The sequence below is a fragment of the Protobothrops mucrosquamatus genome, unplaced genomic scaffold (assembly GCF_001527695.2).
Source record: "Protobothrops mucrosquamatus isolate PMUCROS unplaced genomic scaffold, P.Mucros_1.0 scaffold_9, whole genome shotgun sequence".
Lineage (NCBI taxonomy): Eukaryota > Metazoa > Chordata > Lepidosauria > Squamata > Viperidae > Protobothrops > Protobothrops mucrosquamatus.
In genome coordinates, this window is record NW_015386085.1 from 1,111,774 (window position 1) to 1,130,116 (window position 18,343).

The 18,343-nt window shown below is 38.3% G+C and overlaps 1 protein-coding gene across 1 annotated transcript in view; it reads right to left on the reverse strand.

The window, feature by feature from the left end:
* LOC107289643 (partitioning defective 3 homolog B) overlaps positions 1-18,343 on the reverse strand; it is a 187,930-nt gene that overhangs the window by 124,029 nt on the left and 45,558 nt on the right. The window contains exons 5-7 of the mRNA XM_015818469.1: positions 11,026-11,375; positions 8,492-8,631; positions 6,912-7,040 (exon numbers count right to left, since the gene is read on the reverse strand). Coding sequence (XP_015673955.1) covers positions 6,912-7,040; positions 8,492-8,631; positions 11,026-11,350 — 594 coding nt within the window. The 5' untranslated portion in view covers positions 11,351-11,375. The remainder of the gene's footprint in view (positions 1-6,911; positions 7,041-8,491; positions 8,632-11,025; positions 11,376-18,343) is intronic.

Here is an 18,343-nt window from a genome sequence, read left to right on the forward strand (position 1 = left end):
ATTCCAACAAGCGGGACTGGCCTAGGGCAATTTTTAGAGGGGTTTTAATCATATTTTAATTAGACTATATTTAAATATTTCTTCTTAATTAATTTTAATTCTGTAATTGTTATTTATGTTTTTTAAATCGATTGTCAGCCGCCCTGAGTCCGCAAGGAGAAGGGCGGGATATAAATTTAATAAATAATAATAATAATAAAATATTAAAAGGATATTAATGCATATGAAGGTGAAACCAAATATAGGTGAATATTATTATTCATTCACACTATGGGTGTGGGTGAATGTGTAATCTGGATTTGTATTCCCATTTGTCTACAAAATTCACTAAATGTCTCTGAACCAGATTCTCTCTCTTCGCCCAATCTATCTCATAGGACCATTGTAGTGGGGAATTAAATGAATGCTGTCTTGAGTTATCAGGAGAAAAGAGGGGATAGGAATGCAATGATAAATATTTATACAGCTGCATTAAACTTGATAGTTTCCACTAAAATAATCTTACTTTCTTTGGAGCAAGAAGAAAAACAATACTTAAACTGATTTTTAAAAAAGTGGGCTTATAATCAATCTTTCTTGGAAATGATAATCAAACTGATTTGAGTGGAACAGTTGAATGTTTCTTCATTCTTCATTTTTTTTAAAAAAAGCAGAAACATATATCAGATTAATATCAAACTGTTCCTTACCCAACCTCATAATCTTTAAATTATCTTCAGAGAAGTCAACTTAGTATTTTTATATAGTTAAAAAAACAAATGTATTTTATAAAATATATTAATCACGAGGAAATCTGTAGAGTCTGATAATTAAGCAAATTAAGATAATCCTGAGTTTTGGAACCTGCTACTAACCCCAGCTGTTTACATTGTCAATAGCTGGCACGCATTATGGTAACATTTGGCTAAGTGGATAATAAGAGGAAAATTTGTGATTGATTCCAATTTTATTTTGCTGATCTCCTTTACAAAGGAGTTTAAGATTCTCTCATTCCTTTTGAAGCATTCTCAAACAATAATCTGGGTTTCACTGCTCTTATTATATGAAAACAGTTCATATAGCAATTTGATATGTGTGTTTGCTGAACTTGTACTTAAGTAAGACCTATCCTTTAATCTAATCAACAGTCATTATCCTTTGCTATACCAGAAATAAATTTCATAAAACCTATTTATGTTCAGAAGTTCCCCCAAAATTATGTTAAAGCAGATCCAATTTGACACAGGAAGTATCTTTATTTAAGTTTGCCAGACCTAGACAGTAACAATGAGAACAAAAAAGAGATAATGTTTTCCGTATATCTTTGCCACCATCTAAAGGTTATTTGTATTTTTGCAGCCTAGATCCAATAGCCCTATTTTATTTATACAGGTAAGTATCCAGGTTATGATTGCATTACTATTGCTAAACAATGCGCTCATAAAGCATGACATCATTGATCACATTCCTAAACAACAACAATCCCAGCAGTCTCAACTGCCATTGTAACTGAAGGAATTGTGGGTCATTAAGTGGGAAGTGTCAGGAGTCACGGGTAAGGAGCATGGGGATATTGCGGAAGTGCTGCAAGGGGATGGGAAAGGCCGGTGCAGGACTTGGGGGAGGCCAGGAGAGAGCTTGGAAGACCTGATATGGGCCACACATGAGCACTGGAGGACAAAGGACGATGGTACAGCAAGGTGCAAGCACAGGAAATCTGGGGGATGGATAGTGTGGCACGGTGCAAAGGCCAGAGGGTATCTGGTTTGTGAATGCTGTAGCAGGGTATGAGTAGCAAAAGATAAGGGGGTGGATGGCACAGCAGAGTGCAAGTGCAGGAAGGCTGAGGTATAGATGGTGCAACATTAACGAAGGGAAGTCAGAGGTAGAGTATGAGACATAATGCAAGCACAGGAACGCTGAGAAGTGAACCATGCAGCCCAAGCGCCTGAAAGTCAGGGGACTAACCAGAGGAATTTGTGACCTTTACGGGCTTTCCCATTGTCTCTGCTTCTGGGAAGCCAGCAGGGAAGATGACAAATGGCGATCATGTGACCGCAGGATGCTGTAAATGTTTTAAGTGTGAGCCAAGCGCCTGAATTACGATCACAGGGGAAGGAGGTGCTGTGTCAGCTAGAACTTTAAGGACTGGTCACAAGTACCAGTTTTTCAGTGTCATCACAAGTTTGAACGGTCTCTGAAGAGTGGTCAGTTAGCGAGGACTACATGTAAGTGTAAACCTACATGACCTATAGCTCATCAAGATAGTTTCAAGGTCAAAAAGAGGGAGGTGGTTAATGAAAATGCAAAGGAATCACAAAATATTAATCTTGAAATACATTATTAGCCTAAAAGAAACTATGCTGTTGCACTAAATAGTGTTATATATGATTAATACTTACATATTTATTAAAATGGGGCAATATATTTGTCTTTTGTGTATGCAATATTCCTAAAACTGCAATATCTACATATAAATGTAATTTGTAAAAAATAAATCCTTAAAACAAGGATGGAAGATTGCAAAAGTTACTTGAACAGCAAGCAGACTGGAGAACTGGAACTCTTCAAATGTTGCTGAATTATAACTGTTAACGAACCAATCTAGCAGTGTAAATGGTAAATGCTGAGAGATTTAACTCAGGAACCTCTGAAGGGTCACTAATTCTTCACTGCTGCCATAAGACTGCAGTCAATACAAACTCCTTGAGTCATGGCCATTCATTCAATGACCATTGGAAGTTATGATGGTGCTGAATGAAAGAACTTACAACCCGTGCCCTGCAGTGCCTCAACAACCATGCAAACAAAATTCACACCCACCTCACTTATGACTGCCACGGGACATTTACGACCATAGGGACACTTCAACTCCCCCCACCCACCTATTTCTCCCTCAACTGGCCGCCCTACATAGCGGCACCTGGCATTGGCAGCCGCAAAGCTGCAGCTGAAGTAGAGGCTCAGGGCTTTTAGCGGTCAGCATATTTATGCCCTTTATTTTCCAGACTTTCTCCCCTGGAGCTACTATCCAGACTAAATTATCCTACTGCCCTGAAGACCACTCAAGTAAAAACAACAAAATCTGTATGAACCCTTCCACATATTTTTTGCTTATAAAATGTACACTTGTCTTATGACAGCAAAAAGAATAGCCAATACTATATTTGAAAATCAAGACTGCTACTGACATTTTAGCACACAATGTCAACCATCCTAATTTCAGAGATCAGCAGATTTAAAGCATGTTGCCTAAGCATCTGAGCCTTTTTTTCAGCCAGTAAGTTATTAAACATGTTCTGTTATATAGCTGTAGAATGAGTAAACAGAGCTATATTTTATATTGCATTGGAATTTAAACATCTTCATTATTATGAGGCCTAACACCTGTGCATCATTCTTTGAAAGAAAATAAAAAGCAATTTAATTGAAGGCCAGATTGAAACTATCCAGTGTTCCTGCCTATTGAGATCGCAATTAAGCCAGGGAGGAGCAACTTGTCCTCTTGAAAGATAATTAATCCTTAGTTCATGGATTAAAATGCACACCCCAAAATTATAAATATAACTCTGATTCTAAGTGCCTTTGCTTGCTCCTATAAAAATGCAGTTTCCTAAAGTGCTTTAAAATGCAACAATGAGGGAGAGGAGGCAAACGGTTTATAACCTAGTAGTAGTAAATCTACATCAATTACAGAAAGGTAATCAGCCTCCAGAATACTTTTTTTTTCAGTACAACATCACTATCTATGGCAAGTGTGCCATGCGAGCAAAATTATAAAGACAACAATCATCTCTTTAGGTGAAACCATCATGGTGAACATATTTTATTTCTTTCTAGTTTACCACTGTTCAGCTGGGCTTCCTCATTGCCCGGGAAAACTGTCTGAAATGGTAATCCATAATTTTGTGTCATGTATATTTACTTGTTTATCTACCCAAATCTAAACATTATCTAAATATGGCCCAGTCCCCATATAACAGCTGAACTGCCCAAATTTAGGAACAAAAAGTGACAATAAATGAAATAAAACAAAACACGTACATTAAAATTGATGGGAGGAAAAAAAATAACTGTATTTAAAAGCAAAAATCTGAATGAACCTGAGTCTTAAATATGCACCTGTAAACAATGGAATAATAAATAATCCATACATATCAGCAAGGACGTTCCAAACAATAGATATGGCATCAGCAAGGACGTTCCAAACAATAGATATGGCATCAAACGTTCCAAAAAATAGATATGGCACCAGAAACCTTCACAAATTTATATGCAATGGAGTAAGTTACTATTTTAGTGATCAAGAAAGTATTGTTCAAAGAATCTTGATTAAGATTTGTTAAAAGTAAGTTTTTAAAAACTCTGATTAGAAACAAGGGGATAGAAAGCAATACTAACTAGTCCTTGTACTTTTTTTTCCTCTAAAAAAGACTGAGGGATGGAAAAAAAACCCAGTAGTTTGATTTCTAATTTGAGTGTCTATCCCCTAAGCACTGACCTAGGTTGGGGCTGAGTCAAGGAGTTCATAGTAGGGGTGGTCTGGTGCCTAGTGGAAAGGATCCGACTAGTTATATATATATATATAATTGATTGTTGTGAGCCACCAAGGATCACTGTGTGATGTTAAATGGCTTTATCATTTCAGTAAAAAAAATATTCTGAACTACGTTGCCACTAACCTCAGCTTTTCCTCCCTCCTGGCATTCATAGACTATTCTGAAACTGTGTAAAAATGAGCCTTTTTTTCCAAGTAAAGAACTTTGTCGCAAAGATCAACAGAAGATGCTCTCCTGAAGAGAACTAGCAGGAAAGGGTCTTTTTTGGGCTATGGAATGCACTTTGCAAAGGAGTCTGTTTGGCTAACACTCTTCCAGTAATTAGGAAGATGGAAAAACTGCTTCATTTTTGCCAAGCTTTTAATTGTTAATTGTTTTAATTAGCTTTGATTTTGGCTTCGATTTTAACTGTTTCATTTTATTATAGTATTATATTTTATTGTTGCACATTCATTATGTGGAGGGAGGGAGGACCTCCCCCTAAAGATGCTGCTCACCCAAATAAAGCTGCCAACTTGCAAAACTGCAAGATAAAATACACGTGTTTTTCAAATTTCAAAGCTGGCTTAAATCTAGCATTTCAGCAGGCCAGCAGCAAATGCCATTATCACTCCATCAAAAAGGTTAAGTTCACATATTTACTGCAGTCTCGACTTAACAAAATTAAAAGGATGCAAATGCATGCATGCATACTTACATATATATACATATGTTAAATGACTCTGTAGAATGTCTACTTTGCTAATAGACATACTTTGACAGTCCATAGTAACCACTCATTACAATAATGGTCAGCCCAAAATAGACTGGAGTGCCAAAGGAAGGAAACAAATAAGCAAAAATAATGGGAAGAAAAGTATGCCTAGTCATTGATATACAGTCTAATGATGATTTTCACATAATGGTAAAAGCAATGAACTAAAAATGACTTCTTAAGAAACAGAAAAGGAAGAATCTTACTAGAGTTTATTTTCTTTCAAGAATAGAGAATAAGATAAAGACAGGATGCACTGGCCTTCCTTTATGCTTTATGTTTAAAGTATTTTTTTAAAAAAATCAAAACAGCAAAAAAGAAATTAAGAGATTTACATTTTGTCTGAGATGGCTCCTATTCCAGAAAAAAATTATCTTCTGGATAGTAACAGACTTTTCTATGGACCGCTTGGGCAAGAGCACATGTTTCAAAATAAGGCAAAATTAAACAACTGTTTTGCAGTAGATCATCGGCAAAGTAAACATATGGGAAATTATGAAATATTTTAAACACTGCATCATTACATTTTAAAATATAAGGTTAACCTATTCTTCAGATTCAGTACAACTTGGTATGCATTGTATAGACAGCGTGAGGGGTGAACTGGCACACAGATGGTCTTGCATTTTTGTTCCTTGCTTCCTTGTTCCTTGCTATACCTATACAAGGAAGAAGACAAAGGAGACTAACATTGTGATGTAAAGTAGTTGGGCAGAACTGAGCTTTCTGAACATGGTTGGCTGGATGAAGTGTAGGATGCACACCTTAGAACCACATCACTGGAAGTCATAATGGGAAAGAGTGAGAAGCATGGGGTAGATCTTTATCTAAATGAGCCTGACTTCCAGGTTTGTTTGTTGTCTTTGAAGGAACAGTAGTATAAAGAAGAATAGTATTACAGGTAATCCTCAATTTATGACCACAATTGAGCCCAGAATTTCTGATGCTGAAACAAGTATTAAATAGGTTTTGCCCCATTTGACAATTTTTCTTGCCACAGTTGTTAAGTGGATCGCTGCAACTGTTAAATTGGTAACATGGTTAAGTGAATCTGGCTTTCCCTGTTGACTTTGTTTGCCATAATGTTGCAAAATTTCATCACATGACTCCGGGCCACTGCAACCATCATAAATATGAGTCATTGCCAAGCCTCTGAATGTTGATCTCATGAGCACAGGGATGCTGCAATGATTGTAAGTGTGAAAAACAATCACAAATCATTTTTCTCAGTGCCAGTGTAACTTCGAACGGTCACTAAACAAATGGTTGTGAGTTGAGGACTAAATAAGTGTCTGGACAAATCTATTGAGGATGAAGTTGTACTATACTACATGTTAACAGAATGAAAAACAATCAATCTTGCTAATAGCAAAAATTATCAAAATTTGAAAAAAATCATAAATTGTTAACATTAAATACAATCAATTTATGTAATCTCCTAATTTTAGTAGTACATTATACTAATTTTGTGTCTTCATCTAGATAAGAGAATTTGAGCTTATTTATTCTGATTGTCTAACAATTTTGTAACCTCATAAAACCTTCATTAAATTAACATTTTCAACTACTTAATAAACAGTGATACGTTTCCACACATTTTATTTTACAAAGAGTATTACCAGTTCTCGGGGCAGAAAGGTTTCTTCCTGGCGAGCAATGACCAGGGATACTATCTCTCCTTGTTTTGTGCTTCTCAGAGTAGCTACAAGTTCTTCTTGAGTTCTGCCAGTGATATCTCTACCATTCACCTAATAACACCATAAATGAGCAAGTTAGCAAAAATTGTTAACAATATATTGTTAAATTTGCAATAGTGGCGAATATCTATAGCTCAGGTATAGGATGAGGGTGAAGGTTCATTCTCCGAGCTTGTGGGTTGGTTTCCGAACATTTTGTTACCAGGCTAGGTAACAAACTCCGCTGAAGATATTACCTAGCCAGGTAACAAAACGTTCGGAAACCAACCCATAAGCTCAGAGAACAAACCTTCACCCTCATGTTGTTAAATATTGAGCAATTTAATCCACATGGTATCAAACTGAGGATTGGGAACCTAAGCCATCTAAGCCACCCATCTTGCAGATGTTTCAAAGTTTCCTTCCCTACTTTTGCAGTGAGATCTATATCTACAATTTATATATCAGTATATCTACTGATATTCCCTGCAAGAATACCACTTCAACCCCACCCTATCCTCCAACAGAAGAAAGCACAGGACTATTGAAGTAGAGGTTTGCCTATGGTTGCATTGGATGAAACTCAAGTAAAATGCTGAGGAAGATGTAAGAATGGAGCATTAAACTTGCCTATCAGAGAAGATATACTTCAAAATATTTCACATCCAAGCCAGATGTTGTCACAAAGATTAATTTGAATGTTGATTTCTAATTTTGACTTCTCTCCAACAATCTCATTTTACTTAGGTATGATTTCACTTTATCCAGTACTGCAAATTATCTATTTGCCTTTGCCAAGTAAAATATGGTAAATTGCTACTGAGGAAAGGGTCTTTCCAGCTGAATCATGCTAAGTATACCCAGAGAAATGTGCTTTGCCCTTGCTTTGTGCTTTTTTTCACATGTGAGAAACATATTTAACAAGTATATCCAAAACCTGTTTGAATATTGCTGGGAAGGTTTTCTTTTACAGAACAATTGTATCAGCTTCAATAGATCCAAATAATCAATATCATTCAACATGGTTGAATCTGGAAAGCCATAAATGGTTGAACCTTAAAATTAGCATATTCAGGAGGAGATTTGCATCTCCTTAGAGATGAGATATCCAAGGAGCATTTATTACTTCTGAATTCCAAATTCCCAATTTTGCTCAGGCAAATTTTAAAAGCAAAAATGGGAAAGTATCATGAATGCAAGCATAGGCTTTGAGTATCCAAGAAACTTGACCTCACCTTCAGATTATAGAAGATAAAAATTATCTAGAGCAATGATCACCTTGTTTGGTAAAAAAAAAATGCAATAAGCAGTTATATTTCCAAAAATATATTTGGCAAAATGCAAATAAATGGGCTATTATAATTATTTTATAATGCACCTGAGCCTATGTTTTATATTAAACAGGTTTGTATCAGTCGAAAAAGCATCACATAATGGCAGAAAAGCTTAGAGCTCTTTGCCCCCACCAAATACTGTTTAATTCACTTAATAGAAAGATATGTGCTGAGGAATAGATTTCCAACCTCCAATATTCTGTCTCCTGAATGCAAACGGCCATCTTTAACTGCTGCACCTCGAGGCAAAATATTCTTTACAAATATAGGGCCAGGACCGTGTATGGAGGAGTCCCTGGTGACCACAGTAAAACCTAGTCCTTCAGGTCCTAAAGAATAGAAGAAGTATCTGTAAATATGAGGCAACCAGCAGCTAACAGAAGGCTGTTCTCCAAAGTCTTAATATTTAATATTTATATTAATAGGTTTGTTTTCAATTAGGTAAGAATAGTAGGATTCATTACTTGCTTTAGTGCTGAATTAAGACACCCTATTCAGCTTTTCTGTGCAGCAACCAAATGTGTCTTTCATCAGATTTCTTCAAATTCAACATTAATTCTTTAGCATACAGTATGTTTCTCTATTTCCATTCTGTACATTGTTCTTATGTAAAGCATGCAGTAACTCAAAGAATGAACACAAGCTTTAGTGACATACTACATTAGAAAAGGCCAAAAGGACAGAAAAAATATCTGGAAGCATTTTTTTAATTTGTAGAATGAATAGAGATTTCTTTTATCCCATCTTTATTATTTTTATTAAGGGAGTAAATATATCTAATACTCCTTCCTCCTACTAGTTTCCCCACAACAACCTTGCGAGGTGAATTGAGCAGAGAGAGTGACTGACCCAAAATCACCCACATGGCTTTCATGCTGAAGGCAAGATTAGAACACATAGCCTAGTGGTTTGTAGACCTAACTGACCAATTTTTTACATTATTATTATTAGAGTGTGCAGTATTCAAGTCCAGATGGGTCAAAAGGCTTCAGCTCTGGCGTGGGCACACTCACTGTATCTATTGGTGACTCCTGAAAGGAGCTTTCCCTTCACTTGGACTTTTATGAAAACCTTGCAGACTCAAAAAAGTGTTTGCTTGAGTCCAGGAGAAACTGCAGAAGTGGCAACTACAGGCTGAACATTTCCACAACTGAAATGAGCCTGATGTAGCTACTGTGTAAGCCCAGTGCAACAACAGGTATAACTGCAGTGCCTACACTGTATCTGAAGCATCTTTGCCAGCTGTAGATTGAGTATGACATGTTGCTAGTATTATAACCTTGAAATAATTTGTCAGAAGTGCTAGTTTAAAATTAGTAATTTTATTTTTCTGTCTTTATGGATTCTTAAAAATCGGTATGTCAGGAGATTTTATACAAAAGCTTATTGGCTATTTTGTTGTTGCATTAATTACTCCTTAATAAAGCTTTCCAAGAACAAGAACATTACAACAAGAATGCCCTTCTATATTGTTAACAACCCTAATGGGTCTCTTTGATAATAAATGGCTAAAGAGCAGAATCCTAACTTAGACTCAAAGCAGAAAAGGAAGTCTTTCTTTGATAAAAACTTAAGACAGAATTTGTTAGGGGAGCTGACTAGAAGCCTAACAGCTCCAGCCTAGAGTTTTGTGGGTAAAACCTTTTAAAACTCATTTGGGGCAGATCATCTGACGTATGTTATAGAATACAGCTTGAAATTGTTTTTCATGGTGATCTCTACAAGCAGACCTTGCAAGAAGATTTTTGCAGCCAACACCTAGTAACAACATATACATAAGCATACATGTATTCAGACAGAAGGACAGAAAGAGAGGAAAAAGAATGTGACACCTCTCTAAACAGTTCTGCTCTTAGCTGTACTCAGAGCAGGTAAGTCTAGGATATATTTTTGCGGAATGTGGAATAATTTTATGTGCAAAGGCTTAGAATTTGGAAACTGATGCAATATAAAAGCTTGCTAATTGCTACTTTATGCATTATTTCTTTATTTTTTCTTTCTTGGAGTACTTTATGGACAAAAACATTGAAATAAGTAGAAGCCGAGCCTTTCAAGCATGGGTAAACCATTTAGTGTTTAAATAAATAGTCAGCTGTGTGATTTATCCACAGACTACCCTAATCCTCAATGGAACACTTTCAAGTGGGTTTTGAGAAGAAGTAAATTGTTGACCTTTTTAATCTGACAGATGTGTGACTTTGAATTTAACATGCAAATATCTTGTTGCAATAATTCAGTGTTCATCTCCTAATTCTGTTCTGCAGTATGATTTCAGGAGACACTGGTTCACTTTAGAAACTGAACATTCCATAGGAAGCCTTCTTAAATCTTAACAACCCGTGTTGTACCATGGAATACTGAAAATTATTCAACCAAATCTTATCAGTACAGCGGTATCAAGGTATTATTTCATGTTATTATAACATTCCAGCAGATATGTTTGCTGACTGAAAATAAAAGTAACTTTAAAAGTAAAGGAAGTCCAACTGGAAAGATTTTTAAATGCAATGTCTGCTGTATATTGTTACCGTACCTGTTTTTTAAGTACCCCTGGATACATGGAAGCTGTTATTTGCCAGCTGCCTCCCCTGCATAAGCGCTCATCTATTTCTGTTTCCAGATAGTATGTCAGCTGCTTTTGCAACAAATGAGTCAAATGTATACATCCATATCAACCATATGTAAAAAATCATATTTCGAAAGCAACAACTTTTAACCATTACCTTTTTTCAGATCAATCCTTATTTTCTTTGCATTTTTCTTGCTGCCAAAACCTATCAATGGGGATAAAGATGGCGATGGAGGTTTCTTATTAATTCTTGAGAAGTTAGGACTCTTGGGAGATGCATGTGTACTAGTCTCTAGATTGTTTGCTTCAGAGAAATCTGGGTCTTTCATCATCGACTTTGGAAGGGCTGCAGGTGGAAATTTTCCTTTTGAAATATGCTCAGCTTTATTTGGGGAGTACAATGGTGCTATGACTGACTTTTCATAGTGTTCACGGCCATACAAAGGGACAACTTCCAGGATGATGTTTTGAGATTTCATTGCTTGGCGGAAAAGATCTTGTGCTCTTGGGGAAAAAAACATAAAATAGTCTGAGCAATTAAACAATGTAACTGCTTATTAATTAATTTATGAAACTTACACGCTGTTCATCTTATCTATATATGTGATTCTAGGTAGTTTACAACCAATAAAACATCAATATAAACTATTAAAACAATAAATAGTAACACTAAAACTGGTTAAAAATTGACAAAGAGGGAAGGAAGAGAACAAGATGCAAACAGAAGGAAGTTGGGGTATTATGTTAGTCCGTTAACCATGACCATTCCTCCAGCACAGAGAAGGATGTTCCCTCCCTGCAAAAAGGGAAAGGAAATTCCCTTGGCAAGCTGTGGAAACAGACCTCAATCCAACATCCCATCTATTGCCAGTATCCCATTGAATTTCTGGGGAAACCAGGAGGGGCATAATGCTTTCCAATAACCGAAAATGCTTTATGAGACATAAAGGATCCATTCTGAGGCTGCTGTGACTGTGAGTTGCTGTTAAATGACCAGTTGTAAGAAGATGACTACCTGCATATATGGAATTCACTAATTAATCAGTAAAGAAAATTCACTTTATAGTGCTTATTATGTTATTTATAGGGGGCACGATGGCTCAGTGGTTAAAAACACTGAGCTTGTCAACTGGAAAGCTGACATCCCGAGTTCAAGACCTGAGCACCGTGTGATGGGGTGAGCTCCTGTTACTTGCTCTAGCTCCTGCCAACCTAGCAGTTCAAAACCACGCAAATGCAAGTAGATAAATAGGTACCACTTCGGTGGGAAAGTAATAACATTCTATGTGCTTCAGCATATAGTCACGCAGACCACATGAACAAGGAAATGTCTTCGGACAATGCTGGGCACCCTCAACTAAGAAACGGAGGTGAGAATCGCCCCCTAAAGTCAGACTCAACTGGACAGGGGAAACCTTTACCTTTACCTTTATATGTTATTTATAAAATATCTCTTTTAAGATTGCTTTGACTATGTATATTTTGATAAATAATTGTACACATATAATCAAATTTCAGCAGACACATGTTAGGCAAAAATTTGTCTAAAACTCCTACTAAGATAACTGCATATGAAAAATGAACAGACATCCTGTGAACTTTGGGAATAATAAAACAGTCTAGTTTTAAAACAAATGTAAGTAATGTGGATAATTCTGGAACAAAAAAATGGAAAGCTGCCTTAAAAATAAATATCTAATTTTCATGAAATAAAACTAATGAAGAGTTTGTTAACTGAGTTCTTTGTGTTTTAAAAAAGATGGATTAATGATGTTTATAATTTTTTATTAAGAACAATCTTTGAAATTTTTAGATTGATTACTAAGGAAATATTACAAAATACTAGTAAAATGTTCAGATTAAGAAAAAAAGATTTGAAATAATAGAAGCAATTAAAAGAGCTAAAACAAGCAAAAGTCCGGGACCAGATGCCTACCAAGCAGATTCTATAAAATTTTCAAACATCAATTATTTCTTCCAATGAAGGACTTAATGAATTCTATTTTAAGGGGAACCATATACCAGACTCTTGGAAGGATGCCTATATTTCTTTAACACTCAAAGATGGACTGGATTTAACTGTAGTTCTTCTGTGAAGAACTACAGGCCAATTTCTCTCCTAAATAACGACTACAAACTCTTTGCATCTATTTTTGCTGAAAGACTTTAAAAGGTTTTACAGGAGTATATACATGAAGACCACTGTGGTTTCTTACCTAAAAGATAACTAAAAAATAATATAAGAGTAATTTTGAATATAACTGAATATTTACAACAACGTAGAGACAAACAGGTTACGTTAGTCTTTCTGGATGCAGAAAAATAGTGGAAAAGATGGATTTTGGATTTGGCTTTATACAGGTTCTGAAGTCCATCTATACACTCCAGAAAGCTCGATTCATGGTTAATGGAGACTTTACAAAACCATGCGAAATCCAGAAGGTAACAAGACAAGGGTGTCCTTTATCCTCTATTATTTATTCTGGTGTTGGAATAGTTAAATAGAGATATTAGATAGGATAATAGAACAAAAGGACTACAAATTAAAGTGCATAATTACAAATTACCTGCATTTGCCAACAATTTGGTATTGATTGGGCAACACCCCTAGAGAACATTGAACATGTTAAGAGGAAGATTAAAATGTTTGGAAAAATGGCGAGTTTAAGAATAAATAAATAAATCAAAGACGATAATACTAAGAACATAAAGGTGGAAGATCAGAAGAAATTGGAATTTAAAACTTTTTAAAGTTGTGAAAAAGGTACAGTACTTGGGGGTAACTCTCACAGAGGAAAATTCTAAGCTTTACAAAAATAATTACAGTAAAATATGGAAGGAAATAAAATTGGATTTAAATAGATGGCAAAAATTAGATTTGTCATTAATGGGAAGAATTTCAGTAATTCAAATGAATGTACTAACTAGAGTATTATTTTTCTTTCAGACTATACCGATATTGATTAGTTTCCACTTTCAAACAGTGGCAGAAAGATATATTTTATGATGCTTGTTGTCTGATAGGTTAAAAGACTGAATAACTTTAAAAAGTTAAAGCTGTTAGACCTCGAATATTTTGATTTGAAATTTGGGTAGTATGCTTATCTGTGGTATGACAAAGTAAAAGTTAACCCCCCCCCTTTTTTTTTAGATGCATGTTATTAGGCAATCAATTGCATGTGTATAAGTATAAAAGAAGATTAGCTGATAAAGTGATACTTTGGCTATCACCTCATGAAGCCTATATATAACAGATGATTTCAAAATATAAATGGATGACATATCAAGACACTGATATTTGAAAAAGAGGGATTTAAGATAGAGAAGAGAACAACTAGTAAGTGAAAGATTTGCTTGTGATTGGGTTAATTATTATAGAATTTTTGAAAGATTTAAATTTGATTAAAAAAAGTTTTGTTTTCACAGGAACTATATCTGAATTGGACATTAATCTATGTTCTGGAGATGACTACTTGATTTCTAAAATATATAAAATGTTTCTTAAGATGAACCTAGAAGCCGAATACATTAGAGTGTTTGGTAAAATGGGCAATAAAAATTGGGTATAGTATAATGCTAGATAAATGGGAGAATGTATGGACGAATGGACTAAAATTTACATTAAATTATTGTTTGAAAGAAATTTTTTACAAAATGATGTATCACTGGTACTTGCCCCAGATAGAGTAGCAAAAATGCATAAAGGGGTTTCTAGTAAGTCCTGGAAATGTAATCAAAATTCAGGTTCATTTTATCATATGTGGTGCTCTTGCAAATATATGAAAACATACTGGATAAACATAACAATGACAATGCAGAAAATATTTAAGATACAAATATTAATGAAACCTGAAGCTTTTCTTTGAGGTATGATGGACAAGCCAATTGAAAAACAATTTGGGGTGCTATTCCTTCACATGGTGACAGCTGCAAGGATTGCACTTACCAAACATTGGAAAGAAAAAGGGATGCAGACTGTTGAAGAATGGATTTTGAAATTGACTGAACTAGCAGAGATGGCGAAATTAACTGCTTTGATTAAAGATAATGGGCTAGACAGCTGTATAAGAGACTGGAAACCGTTTGTAGTCTTTTCTATGCGCTAAATATAACAGATGGTTAACAGAGGGATTTGAAGATTAGTGTAATGTTTAGCTCAACCTGTTGACTGCTTTTTCTTCTTTCTGCGTGTATATGCATAATACACACACACACACAGATACATATATATATACATACACACACACACACACACACACACATTTGTAAAAGGGAAGAATAATTTACTACTTTTTCTTTTAGCACCCAGCCAGGGTGGATCCTACATGTTAAATGTTAAATTTAATTGAACACTTTCTCCTCTTTTTTTGTACACTATTTTTTTCTTTTTTTGTTGTTGTTAGGGTTGAACGCATGCTTTTGTTTCGTTTCATTTTTTGTTTGTTTTACTGTTTTGTATTTTATTCTCTGTGATAAAACTCGGAAGCTCGGAATTTACACACACTCTAGAAGAAGTGAGTCAGCGTGGAGAGGCCAGGCTGCAAAAGAACAAGCTACAAGTTGCCTCAGGAAAGGAAAGGTGGAAATTTAAAGGGACACAAACCTTCGCAGGCTGTTGGGACATAGATGGCTTCGAGGATTGCTTTTGCCTTGTTTTGAGGACTGTTCTTGGCTTGCCCTGGCCCTGAGGACTCCCCCTTCGGACCTGCCTTGCCTTGGACTCTGTCCTGTTTTGCTGGACGTCGAGTGGAGCAGGCGGGACGAAAGGAGGTTGCTGTTGCTAGAGACTGGCTAACATCATTCTAGGCAAGCTGCTGTTGCTGGCGACTGACTACCATTGCTCTAGGCTGCGGTTACTAGGGACGGACTACCATCGTTGTACACCGGCTGCTGTTACCAGGAACTGTCTATCATTGTCCCCTGTAAGTTTTTACTGCCTGAGATTGACTGTCATCATTCCACTCTAGTTTGCCAACGTCGTCAGAGTGGAATGCCGGAGGTTCGGAAATTTGCTTATGGGACCAGCTGTTTTTGCGCTCTGTTCATGGATGAAGCAATCACGGTCCTGGAAAGGAGCCAGAGAGGCCACTTTGCGGCTTCGAGAGAAAGACGGCTGTTTAGCTGGAACCCAGGTTCAGCAACTCTTCTGCTCCCAGAATGTGGCCATTCCAGAACACCAGAAAGAACTGAACTTGATAATAGACAGGGCTTCGTAGGCATATAGGGTTGCTTTGGAGGTTACTGTGTGCCCGTGATGTATTCAGTGGCTGACCTCCATGCGCTGCGAGAGTCCCCTCTCTCGCAGGTCTGGCCCACAGCATTAACGAGGGCCTACCTCTATGAGGGATTTTTTAATCATGAGAGGTGGCGTAGCTTGATTATGTTTCAGTGGGGGGTTTTTTACGGGTGTGTTTTTAGAACAGGCCCGTTATTTAATTCGATTTTAAAACAAACTATTTATTACCGTGGTTTTTAGTATCGCCTGTTCACCGCCCTGAGTCCCGCAAGGGAGATAGGGCGGTATATAAATTTAATAAATAAATAAAATAAATAAATAAAAACGCAACCTAAGGGGATTTTTAATCAAATTTTTAGTCCGGGTTTTAGGGGGTTCCAGGGAGAGGGGTGGGCAAATTGAAATTAATTCTCCCAGGCCGGCTGAAGGCCTCAGCGAGGTGGGCGTAGGTCCTGGAATTGGGGAGGGGGGAGGGTCTGCCTAATAGAGGGCAATTCCATTAAGACTGTGTATGGGAGGGGTAGATATGGCGGGAGCAGAGGGCCATATCACACTAGGGGAGGGCGCACCCGCTGTTTATGAGCTATGGCGCGCTCCGGCCTCATGGCTCTTCTTGCAACCTAGGGGGTTTAGGATCTCAGGGCCTGGGCTTTCGGCTGATGCTGTGTAACGCCAGGTCCACGGTTAATAAAGCCCCCCTCATTTATGATTTGGTATCGGAGAGGGAGGTGGACCTGGCGGGTATTACGGAGACCTGGCTGGGCCAAGAGGGGGGTGCCCCTCGTTGAAATGTGCCCGCCAGGCTACCGTGCATTTCACCAGCCGAGAGCCCAGGGTCAGGGTGGGGGGGTGGCGGTTATTATTAAGGAAGGCCTGGATCCAAGGGAAACCACTGTACCGCAGACTGCCGGTTGTGAATCCCTAGGTGTGAAGTGGGATCATGGGAGGCAGCAGGGCGTGCTAATTGTATACCTGGCTCCCCGCTATGTATCAGCAGCCCTACCCGAGCTTCTCAGTGTGATAGCCGAGATGGCGATTGAGACCCCCAGACTGTTAGTCATGGGGGATTTCAATCTGCCATCATTAGGTGAAGCATCTGAGGTGGCTCGGGAGTTCATGGCCTCCATGACGGCCATGGACCTGACCCAATTAGTAGATGTCCCTACCCACACCGGAGGACACACACTGGACTTAGTTTTTGCCTCCGGCCAGTGGTTGAGTGATCGTGCTTTAGGGGAAATAGTTGTTGAGCCCCTGTCATGGTCAGATCACTCTCTCCTTTGGCTGGCCTTTCCTACCGCTACGCCCCACCACGAGGAGGCGGAACCAGAAGTGACGAAATGGTTCCGCCCCAGGCGCCTGATGGACCCTGAGAGGTTCCAGATGGAGCTTGGGCCAATACCTGAGACCTTGACCCACGGCTCGACTGAGGACCTGGTGGCCGCCTGTAATGGTGTGGCCGCAGGGGCCCTGGACCGGGTCGTGCCTTTGCGGCCCCTCACCCAATGCCGGTCTACCTTGGCTCCTTGGTTCTCCGAGGAGCTGAGGGTGATGAAGCGTCAGAAGAGATGCCTAGAGAGTAATTGGAGGGCCACCCGCTCCAAATCCGATCGGAAATTGGTAAAGTCCCATTTAAGGACTTACCTAGTAGCGATAAGAGCAGCGAAACGAAACTATTTCTCCGCTCTTATCGCGTCTGCAGGTAACCGATCTGCCGCCCTGTTTAGGGTGTCCCGTTCCCTCCTTCATCAGAGGGTCCGGGATGTCCCTTTCCAGGGTCGGGCAGAGGAATTTGGGTGTTACCTGCATGACAAAATCGATCGGATCCGGGCCGGGTTAGCCTCCGATTGGACTAGTTCAGGCAGGCCAATGGAGGCAGGTCTTGAGTCCATTTTGTGGGAAGAGTTTGATCCTGTGACCTCCGAGGACATGGACAGGATGTTGGGATGGCTGAACACCACCACATGTTTACTGGACCCGTGTCCCTCCTGGCTGGTACTGGCCTCCCGGGAGGTTACACGAGGCTGGCTCCAGGGCATCGTCAATGCTTCTTTGAGTGAGGGGTTCTTGCCGGCCGCCTTGAAAGAGGCGGTGGTGAGGCCCCTCCTCAAGAAGCCCTCCCTGGACCCGGCTGTTTTGGCCAACTACCGTCCTGTCTCCAACCTTCGCTTTCTTGCGAAGGTTGTTGAGAGTGTGGTGGCACGACAGCTCCCTCAGCACCTGGAAGAAACTGTCT